Source organism: Rattus norvegicus, chromosome 6 (assembly GCF_021556685.1).
Source record: "Rattus norvegicus strain SHRSP/BbbUtx chromosome 6, alternate assembly SHRSP_T2T, whole genome shotgun sequence".
Lineage (NCBI taxonomy): Eukaryota > Metazoa > Chordata > Mammalia > Rodentia > Muridae > Rattus > Rattus norvegicus.
Window position 1 is genome coordinate 143,958,098 of NC_141539.1, and position 25,760 is coordinate 143,983,857.

Below are 25,760 nucleotides of genomic sequence, written 5' to 3' on the forward strand. Positions count from 1 at the left end.
GCCTCTCCCGCTGAAGCGTTTGGTTCTCACCTGGCCCCGTGCTGCTTCCTGAGCTTTCTACGTTTCTGTTCAGCCCTAACATCCTCTTACCCAGGGCATCTTCCTACTTCCTTACGAAGTTCAAAAGGCAAGTGGTCCAAGCTTTTATGACTGAGTCACCACAGCACCGGGACCCACAGAGCTCTGGCATTAAGGATCACTCAGGCAGGGCCAGCACATGACTGCAGGGTTTTGGCAACCTTCCTAGCAGGAGTTTGAGGGAAGGAAAGGGTCCCTTGGCCTCCAGATGAGGCACGGACCTGCTTTGAATAAAGACCATCAGCCAGATCCCCCTGAGCTGTGGCCCCGCAGCTGTAGCATGGGAAATAGAGAGCAAGGCAGGTGCTCCTATCTGGTCAGCCACAGGCTTGAAACTGTGTCTTCCAGCATGGCTCCCTGACTTCCATGTCCTGCACAAGCATGTGTAGGCTTATGCTAGCACACACTGCTATGCTGTGAGATCGGTCAAGAGTGGGTAAGGATAACTGGCTGTGCCGCGCCAGACTCCTCCTCAACAACCATCCTTCCGTCCACTCTCACTGCCCCCAGGGTGCCCTCTCTTACAGGATGCACAGTTTGTGAGTGGCCTGGGTATCTCATGCCTTGGGAAGCCTGGTCTCTTCACCCTTCTACACCTGGCAGACTTCCCTTAGCACAGTGACTTCATGCTCTCCTTCAACAGACTAACCAAAGTCAATTACAGAGCAGACCACATTCGGCTCATCTGTTGGCAGGCACCGGTCTGTTTGTAACTTGGGGCCACGCCCCACGCTGTGCAAGACCTGCTGGAATCCCCATCTGGAACTGTATGTGTCTACGAGTGGGATGGCTGAGTCAGGGGCCATCGTGGTTGTACCGCCCGGCATCCCTCGCACTGCTGTGCAAAGATCCACGTGTTGTATGCCACTGCCTTGCTGAGTTCTACTTTTCTAATGTATTCACTTTCACGTTTTATATTTGATCGATATATATATATATACATATATATATATACACACATATATATATACTGACAAAATTCTCCCTCACTCTCCCACCCTCTTTGGTCTTCCCACCCCATTAGTCCCTCCTGTTCCCCTAGACAATTTCTTGTCCACTTTCGTGTCAGACATGTGAAAGTTTATGAACATGTACAAAACCAGGGAGCCACAGAGGAGAGAAAAATCAGTCATCTATCCGAGCCCGGCTTCATTTACTTAGTACCATCTCCGGTTACACCCATTTTCTCGCCAACAACAGGATTTTATTTTTCATGAAGGCTCAAAAAGCGAGTTGCACTGTCTCTGTCCATTTCTCTATTGGTGGACAGCTGGGTTGGTCCTGTAGCTGAGCTAGTCTGCATTCTGCTACAGTGAGCGCTAGTGCACAGGTGTCTCCTCAATGTGTTGACCTGGAGCCCTTCGGGTAAGTACTGAGCTGAAGCTTAGCATATGGAAGATGTATTGGGCTTTTTGTTAGTTGGTTGGTTGGTTAGTTAGTTAGTTAGTTAGTTAGTTAGTTAGTTAGTTAGTTTTTTGAGCAAAAAACTAACTCCATGCTGACTTCCACAGTGGCTGACTGGTTTACATTCTCACTGGTAGTGCATGTGGGCTCCCCTGCGTTTGCCAGCATTTGAGGTTACTTACTTCCTTACTGACCGCCACTCTGTCTGTCATGTTTCTGTTTGGGGTGTTTGCCCGTGGTGTGTATGATGCCATCACACTGTAGCTTTGCTCCTGTCCCCCCCTCTCCTGCCCTCCAATTAGTGGCATTCAGCATCACACAGGCTCACTTGTCATTGATAGATCATCTTGGGGGAAGTGGTGGTTCTGCCCTTTGCTTGTCTGTGAGCCGGAACCACTTGTTTTGTCATAGGGGTTCTCTCTATATCATTAATATTAATCCCTGTCAGATGTGTGGCTGGCACTTTTTCTTTCTCCACATAGCAGGGTTTCCTCGTCGTCTTGGCTGTATTCTTGGCTGCACAGAAGAGTTTGATGTTTTCCAGATTGCCTTTTAAAATGTTTCCCCCTAGAGTATTTTCCCTTTCTGCTGTGAATCCAAGGTTACAGAGAGTCCTCATTTTCCTACAAGAGAAGTTAACCTTTAGCAATGGGTCTGAGCAGCTGATGGAGGCCTGCCTTGGGAGCCTAGCGTGATCACAACACAGAGAGACCCTTGAAGGCTGGTACACATCAGGGTCATGCAGCACAGCACCATGTGCATAGGCAGAGGCAGAACATGTTCCCCCAGTAACATATGGCTCATTGAACATCTATAAAGGAGGCACCCCTCCAGAGCTACAGTTTAATATGTAATCGTATATACCTATTCAAGACTAACAAGATGGCTGGAGAGTTGACTCTGTGCGTAAAGTCTCTCATCTAGGCCTGACACCCTGAGCTTAATCCCCAGGACAGAGAACGGAAGGAGAAAGAACCCATTCTCTTGACAGGCCCAGCCCTTGCCAATCCTCCCTGCCCCCTAACGTCATGTCCTGCTTCAGTAGCTGCTGGGCTAGCCTCCCTACCCCGTTCCATTCCTCCAGATCTACCTCTACGATGTAAGTGTAGTGTCGGACAAAAGAACCTTGTTCGCCTTCCTTGCCCAGGAAGACCTTCCAGCTATCATCACTGTCTGTCTCTTTCAGTGCTACAGAACACAGGACTTTGTCTCTTTAAGATCTAGTTTTACCTTTGTGTCTACCAATATTTTATCTGCGTGTATGTAAATGATCCCTGACCACGCCTGATATGCATACAGCCCAGAGGGGAGCATCAGATCCCCTGGAATGGGAGATACAGTTAGTTATAAGCCATCATGTGTGTGCTGGGACTCAAACCCAGATCCTTTGTAAAAGCATCAGGTGTTCCTAACCAGAGAGCCATGTCTCCAGCCCCACATAGGACCTTTTCATGTGTCCTAGGGCATGGGTGTGACCTCCTTCCCCATCACACATGATCATAATCACGGTGCCATTCATGCTTTTAGAGAACCCAAGTTTAAAACATGGAGGTTCCCTGCCAGTCCGTCCAACACACATCACAGTGTCAGCCTGTCCACTAAGCACATATGACCAGTGCAGCATCTAGAACTACACAGGGTTTGCTGTGTCAGTAGCTGGCTACAGTTTGCAGCTGTCAGACGACGAAGAGTGCTGACCTAGTAGTCATGGAGCCCAGGAAAGACCCACAAGCCATTTTCTCACAAGAAGAAGGGAACCTGACTACTGTATTGAAAGATGACAGAGTGGGCCTTGAGAACTTTGATGACTTGCCCAAAGACCTCCAACTAGCCAAGGTCAGCTACAGAGACCTGTTCTTCTTCAAAAAGAGGCCAGAGCCCAACAGGGAAAAGCCTTTGATATGTTCCAGGGTGGAAGGGAAAGTCGGTGGGGACTGGCCTGGGCTGTAATGAGTCACACGGAGGAACAAGGACTGAGGGCAGGAATGGCTGCTAGCAAATCTGTTCCACTCTTACAGCCTGGAATCACCAGAGAGGAGAGAGCATGTGTGGCCATGGGGACAAAAGGGCCAGAAGACATGAGAGCTGGGGTAGTGGCAGGCCAGCCTTGGAGTCTACAGGTGCAGCTAGCATCAGCTGGCATAGCATCAGAGGGCTGGCACAAAGGAAAGTCTGTGCTCATGGCCAGGTCATATGGTTTAGACAGACAGATGGGACAGATTTCAGGGAAACAGGAACACTTCAAGTACTGGCAGGAAGAAAAAGGCACAGATGGCCACAACCTGTCTTCACAGTGGAGATGGCCTGCCTCACAGCTCAAGCGAGTTCAAGTTTTAAAAGCCAGAAGAAAGGGGCCAGGTAGAAGGAGCCCCACCTCTCCTCTGGAATAGTCAGTTATGTATTGTATGTGTCAGGCACCGTGAGGGTCCCCTGCTTCCCACATCTCCTCTGCACATTTCTTCTGAGCTCCTACGGTATCTGAGGTGGTGACCAGGCATTGGGGTGACATCATTACTACATGGGACACATATCTTAGAAGGTGGGAGCCAGACATGTTCCATGCCAGACAACAGGGAGGAGGTTCTGGTACCTGGCTGTCCTCACACAGCCTTTATGATAGACAAAGCCAGTGCTAATCCGCTGGGAAGGGTTGAGATTACTACACCCATGCTGATACTGCAGCCTATTGTCCTACACAACATTAGTGTATGACACATAGACAACATATGTGTAGGTCCACATGCATGGCTTCATCCTTGTGATGGTGCACTGCCACTGAGCAGCAGGACTCTTGGCTGTGCCTCTGCCCAAGAATGGCTCATACTGGATTAGCCCCTCCCACACTACACTGCCTAAGAGGGTTCACTTCCAGAGGCCTGAACCCTTGACTCCCAACATAGCCATTCTCTCCCAGCTGCTTCTCATCTGGAACCATAAATTGGTCTGTTATTTAGTCTGAATGTGATCTTTCCCCTCCCACCCTCAGCAGCCTTTATCTTCTGAGCCCCGTGGTCTTTGTCCTCTGGCTACTGCCCATATAGACAATATAGACAATATAGACTCTGGGCAGAGCCTTGGTGGTCCTCTCTCCTGCCTCCTCTAGCCACTCACATTGGGGGCAGAGTCTGGGAGAGGATGGCACCTCTGGGAGACCACCTGTGCTCACAGGTAGCGAGCTGTCAAGGAAGGGTTGTTGTAGGGATTCAGGGTGGTCCTGTCACTGGGGTTGCCATTAGGGTCACCTCTGTCACTTTGTGACCTTCCCCTGAGTTCCTTCCACACCACAGAATCACGTGTGAGAATCCAAAGCAGCCAGGATGTGCAATGAAGCACATTGAACACTACTAGGTATTTTGCACGGTCCCCTATTCTGGAACAGTACCGGGTGGGCACTTCATCAGTCGCTCTCAGAACTCTAGATTTTTTTATACTTTATTGTAGAGATCTAGAAACATCTCAGTTTCTTCAGACCAATGATTTAGAGTCTGTTCAAAAGGAGAAAAAGCAGAAAGCCCATTTATTCTGCCCCGATATTTTCGGTTTTCAAACAAGTATAGAGCACATTTGTCTCCTTTGAGCCCCAGAAATTTTGCAAAATATAGATTACAAGTTATCTAGGTCAGAAAGAAAAGAACATTTTGGCTTGTATTTTTTGGTAAGCCTTCCGTTGGAATCAGTCGTAAAAATGTATAAAGAGAAAACTGCTCAGCACAGACGCCGGGACAGAGGGGAATGCAGTGTCGGGGGTGGAATGTCTGTTGCACACGGGCACACACGCACGAAGAGGTAGATATGGAAAACAGAGCGTGGTCTAGTCAGACATACATGCATGCATGTGTGCACGAGGGAGCATGCATGTACTGCAGAGGCATGCATTGCCTCCTGTGTGTCTTCTACCGCCGTGGTGACCACGTCATTCCTTTTACAACACTTCTCAGACTGAGCAGGCTGCATGTGTTTACAAACACATATACGCATGTGATTTAAAAGACGGAGAAGCCAGGAAGTTGAAAGAGAGCAAGGAGAGGTATATGGGAGGCTTTGGACAGGGAAAGGCAAAGGCGAAATATTGTAACTATATTATAATATCAAAAAATCTTAAATTAATTTACTTAGGGAAGCCATCGTTTCAGTTCCTTCTAAGAATGGTATCTAAACTTTTTTTTTATAGATTTATTTTACTTTTATGTTATATGTGTGGAAGTTTCACCTGCATATATGTCTGTGTACCAAATGCACAAAGTGCTGGTGAAGGCCAGAAGACCTCCTTGTGTTAGAGGCCGTAGGCTCTGGAGTTACACGCAGTTGTTAAAGGCCATATTGGCTCTGGGAATAAAACCTGGGTCCTCTGGAAGAGCGGCCAGTGCTTTTAACCACTGAGCCATCTCTCCAACCCCAGTAAAAATAGTTCACTCCTATAAAAAGAAGACCTTTCTGTCCTGGATGCTTGATACATGTTGTGTTTTTAGTTTTAATGGTAAAAGAATATGCTGCAGCCTAGCCATGTGTAGAGCCTTATGGGTAAAAGCATCTGTAACAGAACCTGTCCACACTTATTGAGTTGTCCTCTGAAGCATGCTGTTGAGGCCTGCTGAGGAATGACTGCAGGAGGCTTCCTCACTCCTGGTCACTTGGAAGGAGATGAGCTAATGACATTAGCTGAGACACATGGATCTGGCCTCTAATAACCAAACTCCAAGAGGATCAAAGCAAATCTTATAAAGACACTTCAGGGGCATTTTCGCTCAGTTTGCTTTAACTTCGAATTGATTCTTTCATTGTAAAAAAATAGTTTTAATACTTTAATACTAATGCTCTTTTAATGCTTTATTTCTAGTGGGTGATATTTTTTATCTAAAGCTAAAAGAAAAAACTAATTTGTCTTCAAAACGTACTTGGCTCATCTGTAGACTTCTCAACTAATTGCCCCTCAGTGAATTAGGCAATAAAGTAAAAGCCGTTGGTATTCATGGACTAACGGCTCTCTAGTACCACAGTAGCCATTAAGGGGCCAGTCCATCTCATATGGGTCATGTTAGTCATGCTCTTTGGTCTGCCAGCTGCAGGAATAATGATGAACTTTTCCAGGGTAGAGTAGAAAAAATCCAGGAGAGAAATCCTTCTCATGTGACTCGGGACAAAAGCAAGTCCAGAGCCCAGAGCCCAGAGCCCAGAGCCCAGAGCCCAGAGCCCAGAGCCCAGAGCCCAGCTTGCCTCTACTTCTGTTACACATCCCTAAAATCAGTGTAAATAATTCCATCAGTCCCAAGAGTGTGACTTCAATCTATATCTGGTGTCACACAACCACCGGCTCTTGTATAGAAGTTGCCTAGGCCTTCTGGGGACCCCACTGTGTTCCCTATCCTGTATTAAAGATTGTAGGTCACCCCTGAAGACCCCATTGTGTCCCTGCCCACTGTTGTAGCTCATATGTTCTTCCATTTGCACTTTACTGTCCTGTGCTAGAATTCCCTGACTGTTCTCATCTTTGATTTGATGACAGGTCTGCAAATCTTCACCATAATCATTCAGCTACACATTCCCAGTGTCACCAAAGGGTTCTGTTATGGTCGTTTTTTGTCTTTTGAGGCAGAAATTCTATTATAAACACACATAATGAGAGCTTCCTAGTAGTGGGGATTCAAGCAAACCCCTTTATAGTCAATAAGGCCAAGGTGATGTGCACGAAAGCCTGGGGCCAACCATCACGCCATCTACCTTCCCACGCAGCAGCTGTGTCTGGATATGAATGTGCCTGTCACATCAGGGTCCCCCTGGTGCTCAGGAGACCATAGATAGGAGACCTGCCTGCTCTTAGCACTTCCTGGCACCTGTCCATCCCTCACAAAAGATTCTACACAAAACCCTACTGAAGTGTGTCTGTGCACTTCAAATAACTAATAACTCTTAATTCTGGCATTCAAGAGAAGATATCAGCTTTCGATACGGGGCCATCGATGTCACTTAATAAATCTATTACTTACTAATTTTAGTTCTCTGCACTTTTCCGCCATTAATTTAATCTCCTGGACTATTCAGTTTTGGCTTCAAGCTGAGGAGAATCCTGACACATCTAGGTATCCCTTGGTATTTTTAGATGCTTTGTCTCAGTGTGGGCTTGTGTGTCTTCCCATACCCTTTACTCAGAATTTGTAGTCCAAAAGGACATCCTAGAGTTAGTTACCCAATCAGGTTTCAACCAAAGCATTTCACTAAGGTTGGCCTGCCATCAATAGTTGACTATCTCCATGAATTCCTGTCCATGAAGGACAGCCTTTTCACCCAATGTTTTCACTCAATGACACTTTGTCTGGCTATGGGAGGTCCCTACATCCTAGCCAGACTTCTAGAAGGAGGTGTTCCTAGAGCATCAGACAGTATTGAAGAGCTCTGTCCTGATTTAACATATGAAAGTCTTGCAGTGTTAATGGCTACTAGGAGGGGTTTGCCACCTTCTCCTTGTTTCTAAAAGGCTAGTTTCAGGGAGACCGCTTTTAAGCTCATGTCCCAGGTAAATATTTCATCACACCAAAGAAGGACCAAGAAGGGAATGGTTCATGCTGAACCCAAGTCTCCCAACTTTAAGGATCATGGGCCAGAAGCTGAGGGGGCCGCTGAGAGCTAAGCCATCACCCTTCACCTGGAGCGAGGGAGAGTTCATTTTGTCAGGTTCAGTTCTCATGCAGGTTTCATTCTGAAATCCCAGCCAGCACCTGCTGTGTCCTGTAGGTTACTCATAGCCTCTGTTAGGAGGGCTGGCCTACAGCCCGACGATCACTCCCATCACAGAAGCAGGAGACAAGATCGGTGAACCCATGTACCTCCCCCTCAGGACATAGTGTAGGACAATGCCTGTGGTTCCACAGTCTTCCTTTGTTTCAGAAAAGTGCCTCATAAGGGGTATACATCTTCAGTACTCAGGACCATTCTAATGAGACTGTACTCATCAGACCTGGTGACCTTCCTTTGACAGCCTAGGCCATGGTCTGCTCCGCACAAGAAAGCCACTGGCAGTTCAGGTGCCCAGAACATCCACAGAAGCTCAAGGTGGAACCAGGTGTCCTTAGACATTTCCAAAGCCTTACTTCCAACTTGGATGTTGGGACGCATGAACAGGCTGATGACAGATATGATTCCAAAGCCCTCCAAAGCCTGTGCTCAGCAGGGTCCAGCTTCCATAATGCAGTCAACCACCCTGACCTTATGTTGTGGTAAAAAAATAAAGCAGCTCAACCAGTTCCAGCTCGTACATTGGCGGGGGGGAGGAGGGGAGAGGATGGAGGAAGGGGTCTCTCTCGATAGTTCCGGCTCCAGCAGGCCACAGGAACTAGTGCTAATTTATCTCAGCAGCTCCACACTGGCCCCATGGTACGCTCTAACCTGGGTGGTCCACGAGCCGGTCCAGCATGGCACCTTGCCATCCTGCTTTGCTTTTATTCACCGTTCCTTGGCGAATTCTTACCACACCAGGCATACACACCTCAATTCCGTGTAGGGCTAGGTGCGTCCCGCCACCGCACCTTCTCTTGAACTCAATTAAGTCGCCACATGAAAGAACACACCACACAATAACCTCTGATCCAATTGATAAGATAGAATTTGCCCATCTAGACAGCACAAAATACCCATCCCTTAAAAATAATCATAATAACCTGCATCTATGCGCAGAGAAGAATCTTAACATCGGCCGCCATGTCCTCCCAGCTCCTCTCTTGCTCCTTCCCCCTCCTTCTAAAACCTCTGTTCCTGCCCCCCTTCCTTCTCGTCCAATGACAGGCCTCCTCTTATCTTGTCTACCTTCATCTGCATAATGACGTCAGCCTACAACCTTGGGCGAGCTTCAGGACTTTGATGAGTCTCCAGTGCCTCATCCATGGTGGTAGTGTGTGTTTAGGGTGTGTGCGTGTGTCATTCTTGACCCACTTTGCCATATTCTGCTAACAATGTGATCACCTTTGGGCCATATCTATGTGGGGTTTGCTGACCTACTTGGAGGCTGTCCCTGCTCTGATCCCCAGAGCATTCTGGGTTATCCATGCCAAAGGATGATTCCTTCTACCCACTAAACTGTAAGGACTCTCAGGCAGGCTGCCGCATGGCTTGGCAACTGTCTATCACAGCAGGCTTCTTAAATTTTTCTATCTGTGACCCTTTACCTGAGGAATTTTTGCATAATCCTGGGCATGTAGACATAAGAGAAAGGTATACAAGCCAAACATTTGCTGGAAATGAATCGTAAAGAAATGTATTTTAAAACAATTCTTTGGTAGATATATAATTTACCATTTGTTAAAGACTAAAAAATTTGCATGCTAGTATTTATTTTTACATAAATAAATAATTCTTGGCTGAATATTTGATACTGCAGAGCATGAAGCCTCTTCAGTGTTTCCAGAGTTGGTCAATATTTTGATTTTATAATTGTCGGGGGCCCAGAACATTGTTTCTCATAAATTCGTAGTAGAAAAGAACAAAAGTATATTTAGAATCTCATCAGGGATTGGAAATGCTATCCTAGTTCCAAGCCAAAATTCCTTTAACAATTTTATTTGAAAGACAAGTCAGTAACTCAAACAGCGATTTTTAAAATTTCGAACACTCTAGCATAATTCCATCCAAACGTATACTAATTTGATTGCCTCCATGCCGAGGAATGACAGTAAGGGAAATATTTCAAAAATATGTTTTCCGTAATTAACCCGCTATTAAGTAAGAGCAGAAAACTGCACGTAGAATAAAAACAGTACAGTTCGTGTCACAGGGCTGTCTCCAGAATGAGCTGAGGTATTTTAGGCAGCGTTCTCCGTCACGTGGTATTAACATGGCAGCATACACTGTGAGAAATGCCCCCAATTCTTCATGCATTTAGTTTTTTGTTTTTTTTTTTTTTTTTGGTTCTTTTTTTCGGAGCTGGGGACCGAACCCAGGGCCTTGCGCTCCCTAGGTAAGCGCTCTACCACTGAGCTAAATCCCCAGCCCCTTTTAGTTTTGAATTAACTCTTGGTTGTGGCACATTCATCGCCAACCGAATTTTTCTCATGCGACAGTCAGTCATCTGAGCCAATATGGGGCCCACAGTTTAGGGGTGAGAAGACGACTCGGGAGTTAAGAGCACACATTCCTACCACCCACGTGGAGAGTCAAATGTCTATAGTCTAGTTCCAAAAGACCCAGTCTTCTCCCAGCCTCCGGGAGCGCCAGACACATAGGGTGCGTGCATTTTATGCGGGCCAAGCACTCATAGACATAAAATAAAACTTTTTAAAAAAGAGAGTAAGTTTGCTGCTAAAGGACCTAACAAAATACAAGAACACGAGCATGCAGTAAGTGGATGAGGTCGAGATCCACCCCAGACTGCCTGTTATGGGCACCCTTCATCTACCCAGGATGCAGTTCTCCGTAGAGCCTCCTACCATGAGCACAGCACAGGTGTTTTGCCTTGTTTTTTGTTTTGTTTTTTGTTTTGCTTTCCTCGGATCTAGGACTTTCACTTTTAGAAGGCAAGGAACTGTGCATTTAAAAGCCAATGTGAAGCCATAGAACATCAGCCCGGCCTTTCTTATTTTGAAGCAAAAGTAATCCTAAGCAATCAAGATTGAAGTGTGTGCGCGCGCGCGCGCGCGCGCGCGCGCGTGTGTGTGTGTGTGTGTGTGTGTGTGTGTGTGTGCGTGTGCGTGCATGTTTGTGCGCTCTCTCCTCTGATTTGGTGTATCCTTTAAGGCACCACAAAGATTAAATAAATAAATAAATAAATAAATAAATAAATAAATAAAATAAGAGAGAAAACCCCAATAAAGCTCTGCTTCCTAATGGCACTGGCTGGCTGCCGGTGAGTATCTGAGCAGGCATCTTACAACAATTTCTCAGCCTGGCATCCTTGAATTAATGCTAATGAAAGCTGCCCCAGCCTTATTTTTCTATATGAACACTGGAATTGCAGCTGCCTGCCAAGCTGCTGAAGGATGAGTGTAATAATTTTCAATTGGCCTCTTCGCCCAAAGGGAGCCCGATAGCAGGAGATTGGCAGATGAGGGCTGGATTATCTTGTGCACTGGGCTCAGCCCAATTTGTGATTTGTTGCAGGTGCTAAAGAGATTGATATCGCAGCGACCCTGGAGCACTTGAGGGACCAGAGACCAGGCATGGTCCAGACAAAGGTACTGTCAATCAATCCTCTGGGACTTTAAATGTATTAGAGGTGCCTCTTTGCGTGATTTTCCTGGGAGCAGAGAAGGGGATGAAGCAGGACTTACAAAAGCCATACACAACGGCTCTGGTTTGGGTAAGCATCATCCAAGCTAGTCCCCTGTAGGTAAAGGCACAGGGGCTGTTCCCAAGAGATCTGTTGCCATGCCTGGAGCCACTCAAATGCTCCACCATCAAAGACTCAGTTAGCCCCCAACTAGTTGAAACCCAGTCTCCCACTCTCCCCCAGGTTTAGCAGAGGGGGAAGAACATCCCATGACATGTCAGAAGTATATGGACTGAGGATAGAACTCAGGGCTTCTTACCTGCTTGAAAGCATTCTGTCATTGAGCTGTAATACCTCCAGCTGAAGGTTATGTCTTCACAAAGTGACAGATCCGGAAAGTATTCAGAGGAGCACCTACAAGCGCCTGTCTGCCTTCACCCCCAACATCCTCAACCACATTTTGCTGTGCCCTGACAGAGGTTACCAGAGCAACTGACTATATAGGCTCTCTGGGTCCCTGAAAAAATAGCCCAGACTTATCACAGCAGGGGTGAAGCCAAAAGCTTTATTTTCATGCTCACAGAATCAGATGTGTGGCCAATGCAACCTCCCATTCCCTAGGCATTTCAGAAATGTCTGCATGCAATGGCAAAGCCCTCAACATCTTATCACAGGATACATGTCCTCCTCACGGTTGGTGCGATCCTGACTCCAATGCCCACCGGCATCCACAGGCGTGTGGAGTCACCCTTATGAAATTACTTCTGTAACTCAAGAATATCTCAAGTTATAAAAGCTCTCTCTTGGAGTGAGTTGGGGCTGGAGGAGAGATGGGTCAGAGGTGAAGAGTATCGGCTGTACCCACATGGCAGCTCACAACTGTCTGTGACTCCAGTTCCAGGGGATCTAACGCCCTTATACACATACATGCACTAGCGCACATAAAATAAAAAACGAATTCATTAACTGTCACTGGGGCGGAGAACCAAGGCTCCAGGGCCCAGTGCTTGCATACCAGGCTTATCCCTGGACTCAATCCTCAGCAGTGGAGGAAAAAAAAAATTTGTCCTGCATATGGGTAGCCCTGTGAGGTCAGGTTGGCCAGCACACTCTAGGGCAGTTTTCTGTCCCTGGTGCTACAACCTGGGGGTCCCTGGCTCTTGACCCAGGTCTACTTAATCCCTCTGTAACATATGGTGATTAAAACGCCCCATTTTTTGTTCAGATGTTATAGTGAGAAGTTGGATGGCCTAGTGTTCTGCAGGAGATACCTCTCAAGTTGGACGAAGTTAGACTAGAATATTATTTCTTCAAATCACTTTCTGAGTTGTCTGGATGGGTCTCATTGCCAGTGTCAGCCAGAGCACGGGGTGCGGTCAGCCTAACTCTCTCTTATAAGTTCACAAAGCTATTGTAAGCAGTAAGAGAGGAAGGTCCTTAAGGAACCAAGAGCTTCCCAGTCCAGGTCTCAACTTCAAGTTCCTTCTTCCTCGGATATGGACTCTGTACTGGGAAGCTTCTCTGCTGCCTGTTTTTATTTTCCCCTGTGATGTGGACTGTTACTTAAATGAACTTTGTAAACTACATTTTGCCCTTTTTCTTTTTAATGTGGAAGTCTGAACTCATTTCAGACTTGTAAAAAACAATGGGGATGGAGAAATAGCTCAGCGGTTAGGAGCACATGCTGCTCTTACGGAGGACCCGGGTTTGATTCCTAAAACCCACACCAGACAGCTCACCAAGGCCTGCAACTCAGCTCAAAGGGGATCCAACTCCCTCTTCTGGCTTTTGTGAACACTGGAACATATGATGCATATGTCTTCTCACAGATACAATTAATCAACCGAACCCTTCAAAAAGCGATTACAGAAACAATGCAGATAACCACCAGACCCCCTTTTCAGCTCCTGCTAGTGTTAACACCTTGCATAGCCACAATACAGTAACCAAAACCAGAGGTTGCCTTTAGACCACCAGACTGAGCAGACCACGCCCACATCTGTGACCTCCGTGACCTCTTGTAGGAGCAGTCATCCCAGAATGGCCAGGTACAGAACATCCCCCTCCCTCATCTCTAATGGTCTATGATCCACAAACTCTCTGTTGGCCAAGTTACTCAGATGTCCCATGGTGATCCGTACAGCTGAGTATGTCAGGCAAAACCACCGGGAGGTAGATCTTCCCCAGAGCACACAGCCCAGATGTCTACCACTGCTAAAGTGTGTCTGTAGGTCTCCCCTCTGCTGAATGAGCACTTCCCCTCCATAACTGCTTAAGGTCCTGTGGGAAAGACTTCGGTGCTCTGCACTCACTGTCTGCTTAGAGTACCTGGAGATGTGGGGCTACCAGGACACGAGGGTCAGAGGACAATGGCATTGTGCCCATGGAAGGGAGGGCCACCCAGCTGTAAGGTCTTGTTGGGCACCACTCTACAGCAGGCAGCTCAGAATAGGGCAGATGCTCGGAAAGTCAGGGACACTTTGAGTCAGGAATAGAAAGTAAATCCTGCCTCTGGAGCCACACTCCGCCTCAGGGACCCCACCGGAAATACAAGCCAGTCTCTTCCCTCTGTGCCTCTGCGAACCTCACAGACCTCTTCCCCACCAGAAAGTTCAGAGCGCCCAAAACATCAGCTGGGTTTTTGAGGTTCTGCACGGATCCCAGGGGAAAGCATGTACCGGAAATAGGAGCACTGCCCAACACATCACAGGAAGCCAGGCACTTGGCTCTCAGATGTCAGAATCTTGTTACCAAAAACCAGCCCCCACAGCTTGATTACTGAAGTCAGGCCCAGGACGCAGCACCAGCCCAAGCTTCAGTTCTTTGTGGCCTGAGTGACGATTCCACTGACTATTACAATATTAGTAGTTAGACCGATTTTCACTCTGGTGTATATTCACTTCCACATAACTATGAACCCCTACAGCCAGTTGTGTCACAGGGTAACACAAGGCTCAGGGACCAAGTCCATCCACACGGCCTGCTCTCTGGTGTTTGGTGACAAGGATTTGTCCCCTCCCTCAGGCTGGATGTTTAGAGGTGAAAACATGCTCCTGTGTCCGTGGCAACATAAAGGTCAGCCCTCTCACATTTATGGTGCTTTCCTCAGATCACCTTACGATACTGAGCTTCTTGCTGCACTGCGCTTTGGCTTCATAAAAACAGAAAAGTAACTGGGGCCAGAGCCATGCCCCTCCCCCAAGCTGAAGGCAGGCATGGGCTTTCAATTCATGGAAGGTACGACCAGACCCCACTGTCTGGACCTGAGGAAAGGAAAAGAGCATTGATTGACACACAAGCTCGGGTGGGTTGGAGACTCCTGACAGCACAAACTCTTTGTTAAAGCGAGCCTTAGGGTAACAGCTTTTCTTCCAGGAACACGGACCAGTCATACACACAGCAAACACCTAACAAATGCTTGCCCTAGCAGCATGGACAGAAAAGAGACACCAGGACACACAAAGGCTTGATCGCCTCTGAGGATTTTGCCAGGATTAAGACAAGAAGAGCCCCAATAAGACGCCCCTTATCACCACCTCGAGCAGCCACTGAGGATTCTGCCAGGTACAAAAAACCCTGAAGAAGGGAGGCAAGGTGTCAGAAAGAGCTGCAAACAGGGCATCCAGACGAGATCAGGCTAATCTGTACCTCAGTGGCTGCTCTGGACACAGCCTCCCTCCCCAGGGCCTGGAAGGGTTACCATAGTAACCAGAGGCTTTAACCCTTTCCTTTCTGTGGCTTTGGCTTAATTTGGTTCCTGTCATTAGTGTAGGTTCACTGTGTGAAGAAAAGGTTTCCTTGGGCAGTTACCGTACACTAAAGCACCTCCCTGGATTTCACCCTGTTCTCATCCTTTTCCTCCCACTACCTTAATCGGTTCCCTTTTATTTTTACGTCCTCCCCCGCCCCCCACTACAAGCAAAAGCACGTGATACTTGTTTCTGTGAGACTGGCTCATTACACTTAATAAATGGTCTCATGATCCTTCTGCCTCAGTCTCCCTAGTGGAAACATTTCGGTCCAGTGCTGCCCCACCCTGTGATTAGAGAAAGCTATGACTAGCCTGTCCCATAACCGAGAACTAAGCATGGCTGCCCTCACCAAGATGGGCACGCCCAAGGGTGTGTGTGAAAGCATTCAAGGGAGGAGTCCATAGTGAACTCCTCGAGTCGCACACGTGTGAGAACGGGGTTGCACGAGGAGGCCTGTAGATGCATGAGTGAGCGCGTGCAAGTGCTTGTGAATATGGGAGGGTGTGCACGAGTGAGTGGGAGGTGACTGGGGGGATGTGAATGGGTGCGTGCAAATGTACGTGGATGTAGGTGTGAATGTGTGTGGGTAGAGAGAGTGGGTGTGGACGAGTGTGAACACGTGTGTGCTGTTACTGTACACGGGAGGGTGTGGGTGGGTGAGTGAGTGTATGAATATGTGTGAATGTGTGTGTGTGTGTGAATGTGTGTGTGTGTAGTGGTGCCCAAGGCCAGTTCACCTGAAGCATCTCATCCCTGCGTTCTAACATCCTTCCATTTGGCTTCTGCTCCCCAAGTCTGTCCTCCTTACCCCCTAGGCATTCTCTCACCAGAAAAACCAAAGGGAGATCCCAAGTTCCTAGAAACAGTGCACTGGGCTCAGATGTGTCCCACCTTTCCAGGCTGACTAAGCTTGGACCAAGAAGTGATGATTCAATCAGGTATATGTCATACCTGGAAGTGACCCAACCCACTCTCTAATGCCCCAGACTAGAGTAGTTATTCCCTTCCCAATCCCCCTCCCCCCATGTCTGTCTCTCCCTCCTTTTTTCTCTGCCCCTTATTCCCTCTCTGTCCCTCCACCCCTTCTTCCTGTCTCTCTGTTCTCACTCAGAATATCTGTTCGTTCTCCATTTTCTGTCTCTCATCTGTCACTCTTCCTGTGATTCTGTCTGTCTACCTGACTCAGTCCCCACCTGACCCATTCATGCATCCAGTGGCCATCCCCACCTCTTCTGGCTCTGTCATTAAAACAAGGGGCTGATCTAGCACCGTGAAGAGAGTCAGTAGGGACACTGTGTCTTAGATCCCTTTTTAAGAGCCTCCTGGGGAAGTACCTCCTCTGTGGGCTTAACGGGGTCAGAGTGGTAGGTACAGATATCACTCTTCACGGAAGCTCTCCTCAGAATACAGCATGACAGTTGCCATAGCAACCACTCAAGCGAATGAGTTAAAATGCAAGCCCAGGTACAACTGAACAGCCAACACCCCACCCTACGGTCTTCTCACCACCACAGCCGTCAAACCCGAACACAGCCCGGGTCACATAGTATCCAACGGTGTGGCCACTCTATGGTGGCAGACTCCTGCCTAGGCAGCTCACCTGGACCACACAAGTGTCCCTTCCATGTCGCAGGCCAGCTGGATGAGAGGTGTATAGGCTTTCTCCCTACCCAGCAAGAACACAGAGCAACACAGACACCGTGACACCTGCTCCAACAAGGACATGGGGTGACTCACAGACAGAGTGAAACCTGCCTCAGTAAGGGGGTGACACACAGTAACACCTGCTCTAGCCTGAGCTTCTCCAGGTGCAGGGCCAAGCTGGAAGAGACCGTAGCCTCTACTTTCTACAAACGGAATTTAGGTGCTTTTAGAAGCTACTCCTTGGTTCAGAATGAGTCAGAGCCCTTTCTGTTGCCACATTCTCAGTAACACCAGGAGGCCCTTGCTCTTTCCTGGACCTTGGCAGCTCCCATCCACTCAGGCAACACCAGGAGGTGCTTGCTTTCTTTTCCTGGCACCTCCACTCACCCATCCTAAGTTTTATCCTATAGCTGCAGCTTTAAAACTTCTGCTGAACATAAATTCCAACTGCAAACGTAATTCCTTTCTGGGGTCAGGTGATCCCACTCCCATTGTGGGCACAGCCAAGGGTGCTAGATACATACCAGCGAGCCACTGTTCAACTGAGAAGGTCAGGGAAGCTGGGCTACAGAGTGAAGCCCTGTCTCAACATAAAGAGCAGAGGCCAACGTGGGTCCATGTGTGGTGGCACCATAGTAGTGCAGAGGCTGGCACTAGACTTAGCCCCAGGCCACTAATGGCCCAAATGTGAATCCATGGTGAGGCAGGGGCTGGTTCCGATTGCACACTGATGCTGGCACTATGGTGAGTTTGTAGGGTTACACAGAGCTGTGCACAGTCTGTGGCTACTACCTGCACAAGTTACAGTGCCCATGTCTTTCACGGTGTGATCAACCAGTGCCTGATGCTTCCAGAGCTTTGCACCACAGAGTCTTCAAGGGCTCGTGTGGAGGCTGAAAAGGTGAAGATGGCCACCCAACATCTGATCTTGACCATTTGACCTTAAAAGGAGACACGCTGGTTCCCTCTCAGCCATTGTCCTCACCACGATCTTCCCATGGCTGCTCATCTCTAGACAGGAGCCCTGTCCCTCTCCATTTATGTGCGGATATGGGAGTCGCTGTCTTAAGAGGCCTGTGGCCTCTGTCCCTGACAGAGAGGACAAAGTTGAGTTAGAGGTAGACTGTGAATTTCAGAAGCAGCCATTGCTCCCCGCTGCATTAGCAGTTCAGCCAGCTGGCATTTATGAGCACTCCCAACCATCTACAGAGGCACGTGGCTGTAGTGAGATATTGCAGATAGGACATGTAGAGCTTTACCTGGTGACTCCTGACCCCACTGTGACTATAGAAGTACCCTCCATCAATGGGAGCAAGGCTTTCTTTTGTTTTGTCTCCCACCTTCCCCCGGAACTGAGGACTGAACCCAGGGCCTTGGCTTGCTTGGCAAGTGCTCTACCACTGAGCTAAATCCCCAACCCCACAAGGCTTTCTAACACACACACACACACACACACACACACACACACAACAATCCAAAGGACACAACTTAGGTCAGCAACCAAAGAGCCCTCCTGGTGATACCTGTGACCAGTCCCTGTCTCCTAAACTACTTCTACCAGGCTTGCACTGGGCTCAGAAGAAGACGCCCCTCACTCACCACCCTTCTCGATTGTCTCTCCCTCAGGAGCAGTTTGAGTTTGCGCTGACAGCTGTGGCCGAGGAGGTGAATGCCATCCTGAAGGCCCTTCCCCAGTAGGCACCGAAGCTGGAGCTGACGGGACCCCACCACGAGTACTTCCAGGACCACAACAGGATATCATTTCTGCATCTTCTGTGTAGTAAGGGGGTCCTTCAGACTCCATAGTCAACACAGGTGGCTAGTTATGTGTACTTCTGCTTAACCAAATAGCACATGTGTGGAAACACCCAGTTAGGAGGAAGGAAAGATTCAGCTTATTTGTATCACAGTCTTGGCAAAATTCCTTTTCCCTAAAGCACACTTTGACATGGTCGCATCAATGACACAGTAATTAGAAACCCACTGTGGCCTCCTCGGGAGGGTGGTTATGTCTGTAAGGTGCTGGGGGGGGGGAGGGAGAATGCAAATGGACCAGAACAGACAGCGGGACTCCTTTGGGAAGCACCACTATAGAATCACATTTGGTGTTTGCCAGTAAGACAATCTCATCATCAGGGGAAACCTTCAGGGAGAAGATCAGTGTCCTGCATCCCTGGGGCAAATGACAGGCTCTCATGGGGCTCTGCCTGTCCCTGCTGATGTGCTTCCAGCACACCGGCTGGCTGTGTCCACCACACGTGGATTCCAAGGACAGGAAAAAAAAGGATTTCCCCAAGGGTAGACACCTTAACCCTCCAGAAGTATGGGTGCTGTATCTGTTACAGAAGTGAGGACCCAAGTAATAGTTCACCTTTGCAAAGTTACAGAGGAATGGCCCTTTGGAACATTTTTAGTATTAGGATCCTGTTTTCCTCATTACAAGAATGCTGAAGTATACAATTCCAGAACCCCATAGTATGCTGAAGTTACAATTCCAGAACGAGTACGGTTATTTAGCAAGTTCCAAGGGTTGCCAATGTGTTTCCCATCCAGCATCCCCAGGAAGCACTCCAATGGTACTGAAAAGTCTCTGATGCTCCTAGTCCTGGAAAGAAGTCTGGCCCTTTGCCTCTTCCTCCTGCTTCCTCCCAGATAACTTTAGTGAAACACATTCTCACTGGATGCTCCAGTTTGCTGAAACATTTGGGCGTTGGGCTTACCACCTGCCCACACATAGGAAACCCACTCCAGTATCCGCAAGGCGCTGGTGCCCAGAGAGGTAGAAGGCATGGCTGTAAGCCCCAGTTTGTTTGTGGGGTTGAGTATGAAAAAGCCCATCTCCCGTGTCCCCTTTGTTCCTTCCCTTTAGCCTCAACATTTCAAGTTGCGGTGCGTAAAGGAGGTGGCTGCCGTGCGGGAAGCGATGCCGCAGTGTGTCATGTCTCTAATTGTGTTGTGTACCTGCTTAACATCTGCGACGTTCCTCTTCCATTTCCCCCTTCCCGGAATCTAAATGATAATTAATAGAAATGAATTTATCTGAATATAGGAAGCATATACTTAATTGTAACTTCTTATGTTTAAAGGAAAAACCCTCGGTGTGATATACAGATATATTTAATTGTGTCCTATTAAACCTTCTGATTTCATATTTGATGGTCTTTACTTGGGAAAGTGAGAGCAGTTCGGTCCCACGAGGGCCTTTTTATTTCCCAAAGATGTAAATCCAAGCACAGCCCTTCTCCAGAGCCTGAGAAGCACCACTGGCTTGTCTTCCGCACCAGGCTCATACCAGGGGCTTCTACATCACTGGGATTTCACTATTTAAAAATTACCGAGCGATCGTTGAGGGCTGCAGAACTCCACAGGATGGGTGCACTCCGCCCTGCTGGAAGCTGCCTCCAGCCCTCATCAAAGCTCCACCTCACTGAGACTCGTCCTCCTGCCCCATCCACATTGTCTATGTCAGCCTCTCATGCCACAGGAAAATGCTTCTGCACAGCTCAAGCTCTGGTGACAGGAACGGATGTAATTGGGAGCAAGGCTTCCTGGGTTCTTTCTTTCCTAAGAATGGTACATCTATTTTGTTTTTTTTAATTAACTCATTGGTTTATGTACAAAATAATAAAATAATGAATTTCATCATACACACACACACACACACACACACACACACACACACACACACACACCTAGATTCCTCGTATGAGAGATAGTGTGTTGTCTCTCTGATTCTGGTTTATTTTGCTCAATGTAATCTCCTATTCTATTCATTTTCCTGAAAACCACACAATTATGTTAAGACACAGTGAAATGTCACTGAGTACACGCAGCACGTCTCTTTAATCAGTTGCCGACCATCTAGGCTGGATCATATCCCAGCTGTCGTAAAAACTTCAGCAATAAACGTGAATATTTATGTCACGCTGACTTAAAGCCCTTCAGGTAAGTGCCCAGGAGTGGGCTTGTTGGATATTAAGGTAGTTCTAGTTTTAATTTCTGGAAGAAACTATACAGAATTCCACAGTGGCTACACTAGTTAATACTCCCACCCTCGGTACATAAGATGCTCTCTCTGCATCTTGGCCAGCATTTGTTCTCCCCTTTGAGAGACGTGTTTATTTTATGAGTATGTGTGTTTGCATGCATGATGTCCAGGCGGGAGTCTGTGGAGTTCTGGGAATGGAAGCCTGGTCCTCTGCAAGAGCAGTGGACACTTAAAACCCTCAGCCATCTCGCCAGACCCCATTTCTTTTTTCAGTGAGCCATTCTGACTGGGCTGAGAAGGAAACTGTGTCATTTTAATGGGCTTCCCCTGATGGCTAAAGATTTCGAGGAGGACTCTCTGCTTTCTCATTTATTAGTTGGGTAATTTGGGTTTATTGGTATTTAATTTTTAGGCCATTATAGATTCTAGCTATTAATCCTCTGTCAGATATATAGTTGGCAAAGGTCTCGCTTTCTGTGGTCTGTTCCTTCACTTTGCTAACAGTTTCCTTTACCGTACAGAAACCTTTTAGATTCACACAATCCGATTTCTAAAGATATTCGGGATTCTTTCCCGTGCCACTGGAGTCTTATTCAAAAAGTCTTTCCCCATGCTTGTATGTTGAACTATTTTCTCCTTGACATTTCAAAGTTTAAGGCTTGTATCAAGGTCATCTGTCTGTTTTGAATTGATTGCCTGCAGGGTAGGAGCTAGGGGTCTAGTTTCATTCCCTCGCTCCCGTGGAAACCTGTGGTAGTTTTTAAAGAGACTGAGTTTCAGTATGTATGTGACAGCTTTGTCATAAGTTGTCTATGGATGGTATGTTTAACTCTGCAGTTAAGATTTTGTGTGTGCACATGTGTGTGTGCGTGCTGGTACTCTCAAAGGCCAAACTAGATGCCCTAGAGTTATCAGCATGTGTGAGCCACTCTACATGGGTGCTGAGAACTGAGCTCTGGTCCTCGGGAGAAGCAATGAGCATTTCTGACTGCTGATCTCCAACGCCAGAACATTTCAAGTCAGGCATGGACCTACCTTCCTAGGTCTGTTCTGCTTAGGGCTGCTTTGACTAGTGTGGGTATTTTGTGCTCTCATCTGAACTCTTGGGTTGCTTTTCTAGTTCTGAGGAGGATGCTAAGTTCCGTGAGGATCGCATTGCATCGATAAATTGCTTTTAATAATTAACTATTATCACAGTATATATTCTGCTCGTCTTGAGCAATGGATGCCTTTCTTCTAATGTTTTCAACTTTCTCTTAAATGTTTTAGAATTTTCATTATGCAAGTATTTCATGTCCCTAGTTAGGTTTGTTCCTAGGGATATTTTGGATTTTTTTTTAGCGCAATTTGAATTTTTCCTGAGTTCTTTCTTGGTAAATTCATTATTACTATATAGGAAAGTTACTGGGATTTGTATATTAATTTTGAAATCTGCTACTTTGCTGAAAATGCTTATCAATCCAAGAGTTTCCTGGTGGAGGTCCTTTAACTATGGAACTGTGTCATCTGCAAGTAGATATGATTATAACCTTTTTATTTCCTACCTGTATCCCTTTCACTTCTCTTTGTCTTAATGCTCTAGCTAGGATTTCAAGTACTGTACTGAGTAAGAACAAGGAGATACTCTTAATGCATTTATCATTTTTAAAGAAATAGATAATAGCTTAGATAAGCAGATGATAGATTGATAGATGATACATAGACAGACAGACAGACAGACAGACAGATAATGATAATGTATCTTTTATTCTCAGTTTCTTGGTGGCCTTTTTATCCTGACTGGATAAACACTTCTGCATCTATTGAGAATGTCCTGTAATTTCTATTCTTAAGTCTATGTATAGTATTAAAATCATTGACTTGCAACCAACCGTTGAACCATCCTTGTATTCCTGAAAGAAGTCAGCTTGCTGATAGTACATGATCATCTTCCTGTGCTATTGAATTCAGTGTGCAAGTGTTTTACTGAGTGTGTGTGTGTGTATGTGTGAGTGTGTGTGTATATGTATGTGAGTGTGTGTATGTGTGTGAGTGTGTGTATGAGTGTGTGTGTATGTGAGTGTGTGTGAGTGTGTGTGTATGTGTATGTGAGTGTGTGTATGTGTGTGAGTGTGTGTATGAGTGTGTGTGTATGTGAGTGTGTGTGAGTGTGTGTGTGAGTGTATGTTTGAGTGTGTGTGTGAGTGTGTGTGTGAGTTTATATGTGTGAGTTTATATGTGTGTGTGTGTGTATGTGTATGTGTATATGTGTGTTCGGGGAGATTGATCTGTTGAGTTTTGTTTGTTTGTTTGGCGGGGATCCTTATCCAGTTTTGCTCCCGGGGTGATGCTGGTTTCTCTGGGGGGATTTGTTAGCATTCCTTCTGTTTTCATGGAGCAATGTGAGGACCATGCATTAGTCCTTTGAAGGTCTGGTAGAATTCCGTAAAATCCCATCTTCCGGGCTCTCTCTGAGGAGGCTGCTGCTCATCATTGCTTGTTTTTGGATCCATTAAGTTGTTCTAGCCTCTAGACCTCATTTTGGTGACCTACCTATGTCTTTGTCTAAGAATATATCTGTTCTAGGGGTCCCAGTCTTTTAGAATATAAGTTTTCAAAATATCTCTTAATAGGTAAGGGGATTCTCTCCTGAAGCCCAAGGCACAAGCTGACACTAGAAATATTTTATCCAGATAACACAAAGGGATTCGGGCACTGTGCTAGGAGGCTTCATTTTTGTCTTACAGATTTAATTCTTCTCATTGCTTTCTTTTGTTTTTGAGATTTTAACACGCCATTCCCTTCTCCCCTTTCTTTCCACGCTCCAAAACCTCCCATAGACCTCTCCTTGCTCTCTTTAAAATTCTTAAAAAATGGACTGGTGTTCCCCTCCCCCTCTACAACTTCTCATTCTCATGGCTTCTCTTGTTTAGCATTTAAAGGCATGCAGAAATCAGCCCGGTACTCCCCATGGGGATTGAGAGTAATATTATAGGTAATCTGTGTTTTGTGCTTTATTAATCAAGTAGAACACTAATAAAAAAAACTCTTCATAATTAGTGGAATAGAAACTAATTCAAAGATGTTTATTGGAATAGAAAATTAGAGTTTGATTACACCTTTGCTCCTGAACAATGACGGGCTTTCATTTACCTTGATGTTTGGGGGTCGGTCTTAGCTGTTTATGTTGCTCCATTTATTAAATGAACCAGATGGCCTGTGTCATTTGTTTTTAGTTGAATGCAGTTGATAAAAATGTTACGAAGGTTTCTTTGGACATGTGGCAATTTCCCCACATTCTGGCCTCTGCTCTCTTCCTGGAATGATCTTGGGAACATGTAATCCTGGCATAGCTTGGCCACAGAGGGGCCCGGAGCATGCGCCTTTCAAGTCCACACAGGATCATGTTAGCTGTAGTGAAAAGCCAGGCAGAGATGGAGACCTCCTGTATCTTCCTCCAGTCTCAGCTGTGCTGGAGCTTTGGGTGCAGAGTCCTCACCGATGGTGGAATTTGGTGGTTTAGGGAAGTGAGGGCTGACAGCTAGTCACAAAAGATTTACTGGAGAGATGTTCCCAGGATGCAGCCATCACCAGCACTGGGACATGGGAGGAAGTGGGAGCCTCAGAGGACCAGCCTGCCTGACAATCTGCTTCTGAGGAAAGGCTTGGCCTCAGGAGAGCCCAGCAGGGGGATCTAAGGCTAGGTCTCAGAATCTAAGGACGAAAGGTGGGCATGTAGGAGCAAGCCTATCACTTTGATCTTCCTGATACACTTTCACAGCCCTGCCCTGCTACCTCTCTGGTTCCTCTGCTTCATTTTAGGCAGTAGTCTTTTACCCTGCAGTTTCTCCCCTTTCTCACACCACCACCATTATCTGTCCCCTGTTTTCCCCTCCAATCAGATGTCAGTGCCTTCCCTGTCACCTTATGTTGAAGGAAGCCATTTATACAGCAACGTCTAGTTGATGTCATGTTTGGAGGCATGGTGATCCATGCTTGCAATCCCGGCACTTGGGGTATAGAGGTATGGTTAGGAATTCAAAGCCAACCTGATTTCACACAAGTGTGTGTGTGTGTGTGTGTGTGTGTCTGTGTGTGTGTGTGTGTGTGTGTGTCTGTGTCTGTGTCTGTGTGTCTGTGCCAGAACTGGGGGTTCCTTGATAAAGTTTGGTGCTCTTGTAACAGTGATCAGAAATCACAGATCCTTGCATTGGCCTACAAAGACCTCACTGTGGCTGAAGCTCTGGTCACCAGCCGTGATAGAAAGAACTTCTTGCACAAAGTGACACCCCTTGGGGACAGCCCAAGTCACATGATGGGTCTATATGAGGTACCGGTCCTTCCCACTGTCTTCCTGTGGGCTACTTGATGAATCTGTCCAGCGCTGATCTTCCTGTGACTTGGTGAGAGGGCACCACTCGTGACTATTCCCATGGTATTATCGATTGTTCCCACTGTTGGTCTGAGTGTATGTCCCGTACCTGCCACAACCTGGCCTGAGAAACATGCAACCTTAACCCCAGTTAGCCCATTCCTCCAGTGGCTTGACCGTGGAGGGTAGTGGAGAATTCAGCGGGAGGGAATGAAGGGTGCCTAACTGTGAGCTCTGGTCCACTTGGAACTGTACCAGCACCTCCTGGGGCTCTGGAGGCCTCAAGAAAAGCAGGACATAGAAAACCCTGAGAGTGGATCCTGCCTTCCTGTGCCCCCAATGATTTCCCAT

General features: G+C 47.0%; 1 protein-coding gene across 3 annotated transcripts in view; it reads left to right on the plus strand.

The window, feature by feature from the left end:
* Window positions 1-20,762, plus strand: part of Ptprn2 (protein tyrosine phosphatase, receptor type N2) — a 744,317-nt gene extending 723,555 nt beyond the window's left edge. For 2 of the 3 annotated variants that reach the window (XM_087552435.1, XM_087552436.1), the window contains 2 exons: window positions 11,566-11,639; window positions 18,697-20,219. In XM_087552435.1, the coding sequence (XP_087408561.1) occupies window positions 11,566-11,639; window positions 18,697-18,768 (146 nt within the window). In that variant the 3' untranslated portion in view covers window positions 18,769-20,219. 3 annotated transcript variants of the gene reach the window in all.
* Window positions 20,763-25,760: the final 4,998 nt, after the last annotated feature.